The following is a 1,106-nucleotide window of genomic DNA, read 5'->3' as shown; positions in this document are numbered from 1 at the left end:
TCTTCGCTAATATGACCAACATGATTGCTGTAAAACAGTTTTTTCCCTTTTGAAACACTTTTCTTTCTAAATAAATTTAACTTCACGCTTTGAAATCCACATTTAATAATTACGGACATTGTTAAACGTAAGTGTTATGCTAAGATATGCAAATAAATGCGTTTTGTCAAAACTATTTATTACGTGTCACTTACATCTCTCCCGGAAAAAGTTGAGAATTATTACGCGAGATGGCGCGGCGTCCGCCTCAAACAGATGCTTAACTAGCGTATACTCAAGTAATTTCATATGATCAGTCTTGTCGCGATCGCTTGTACTGACGGTCAACTTCTCAGAGCCTAGAGAGCGAAAATGTTCTCCTTTGAAGGATGCAACAGCAGCAGCAGCAACAACGGTGCAAAACGCGTGAATGCCGTGAATTATTACGTGCCGATTCACAACGTTGAAACTCAAACGTATGAGGCCAGATGCAATAGGTAAGTTTCGTTTGAGAGAAAATTAACATATAGAGTCTCCCCCAGTTTTTATATCTTTGCATATTGTAATACTTATGAAAATAAAATTATTTTCATTTCTTTTATCCAGCATTTCGGGGGACCGTCGCGCGGTACGTATACTCAGCAGACGATACGCGCTGACAGCTACGGGATACAAATTCCTCGAAATTGGCATCAACGTGGGTCCACCGAGCTACGTGGAGATCGCCGTTGGAGATCATCGAGGAAAGGAACTGCTGTTGTCTCTCGAAACGTGGAAGGCACTCTACGAGCAACGACAAAATATTCAGAATTTCTTTCGCAACGACTTCAAAGATGTCCATAGTTTTGTAAGATTGATGTTGCGCCGTGCTTGAGTAGGCTGTAAGGTATGATTGGTCGCTTGAGATACAGATATGCGCCGTAGCGCTCTGCGCATGAAGAAGCGCCCGGATTGGCGGAGAGCGAGGAAGACGAGTGAGTCGATGCACAGACGTTGGATCAAGTAGGCGTCTTGCTGCATCTTGCTGTGGAATAAATTACCCTTTCCATATTTATCAGAAATTATTGTCTCTCACCTATCTACATCCATTCCTGACATCTCCCCGTGAAACTAACTCGCGGTCAGTG

At 42.8% G+C, this 1,106-nt stretch overlaps 1 protein-coding gene across 1 annotated transcript; it reads left to right on the top strand.

The window, feature by feature from the left end:
* Positions 1–351: 351 nt before the first annotated feature.
* LOC112455055 lies at positions 352–826 on the top strand (the record flags this gene model as incomplete). Its single annotated transcript, XM_025016749.1, has 2 exons — positions 352–476; positions 586–826. Coding segments are annotated over exons 1-2 (366 nt in total), but the record flags the coding sequence as incomplete, so codon positions are not given.
* Positions 827–1,106: the final 280 nt, after the last annotated feature.

This window comes from Temnothorax curvispinosus, unplaced genomic scaffold (genome assembly GCF_003070985.1).
Source record: "Temnothorax curvispinosus isolate PA1 unplaced genomic scaffold, ASM307098v1 QBEX01005736.1, whole genome shotgun sequence".
NCBI lineage: Eukaryota > Metazoa > Arthropoda > Insecta > Hymenoptera > Formicidae > Temnothorax > Temnothorax curvispinosus.
The sequence above is the reverse complement of the archived record's forward strand: the minus strand, read 5'-3'. Positions and strand labels throughout refer to the sequence as shown.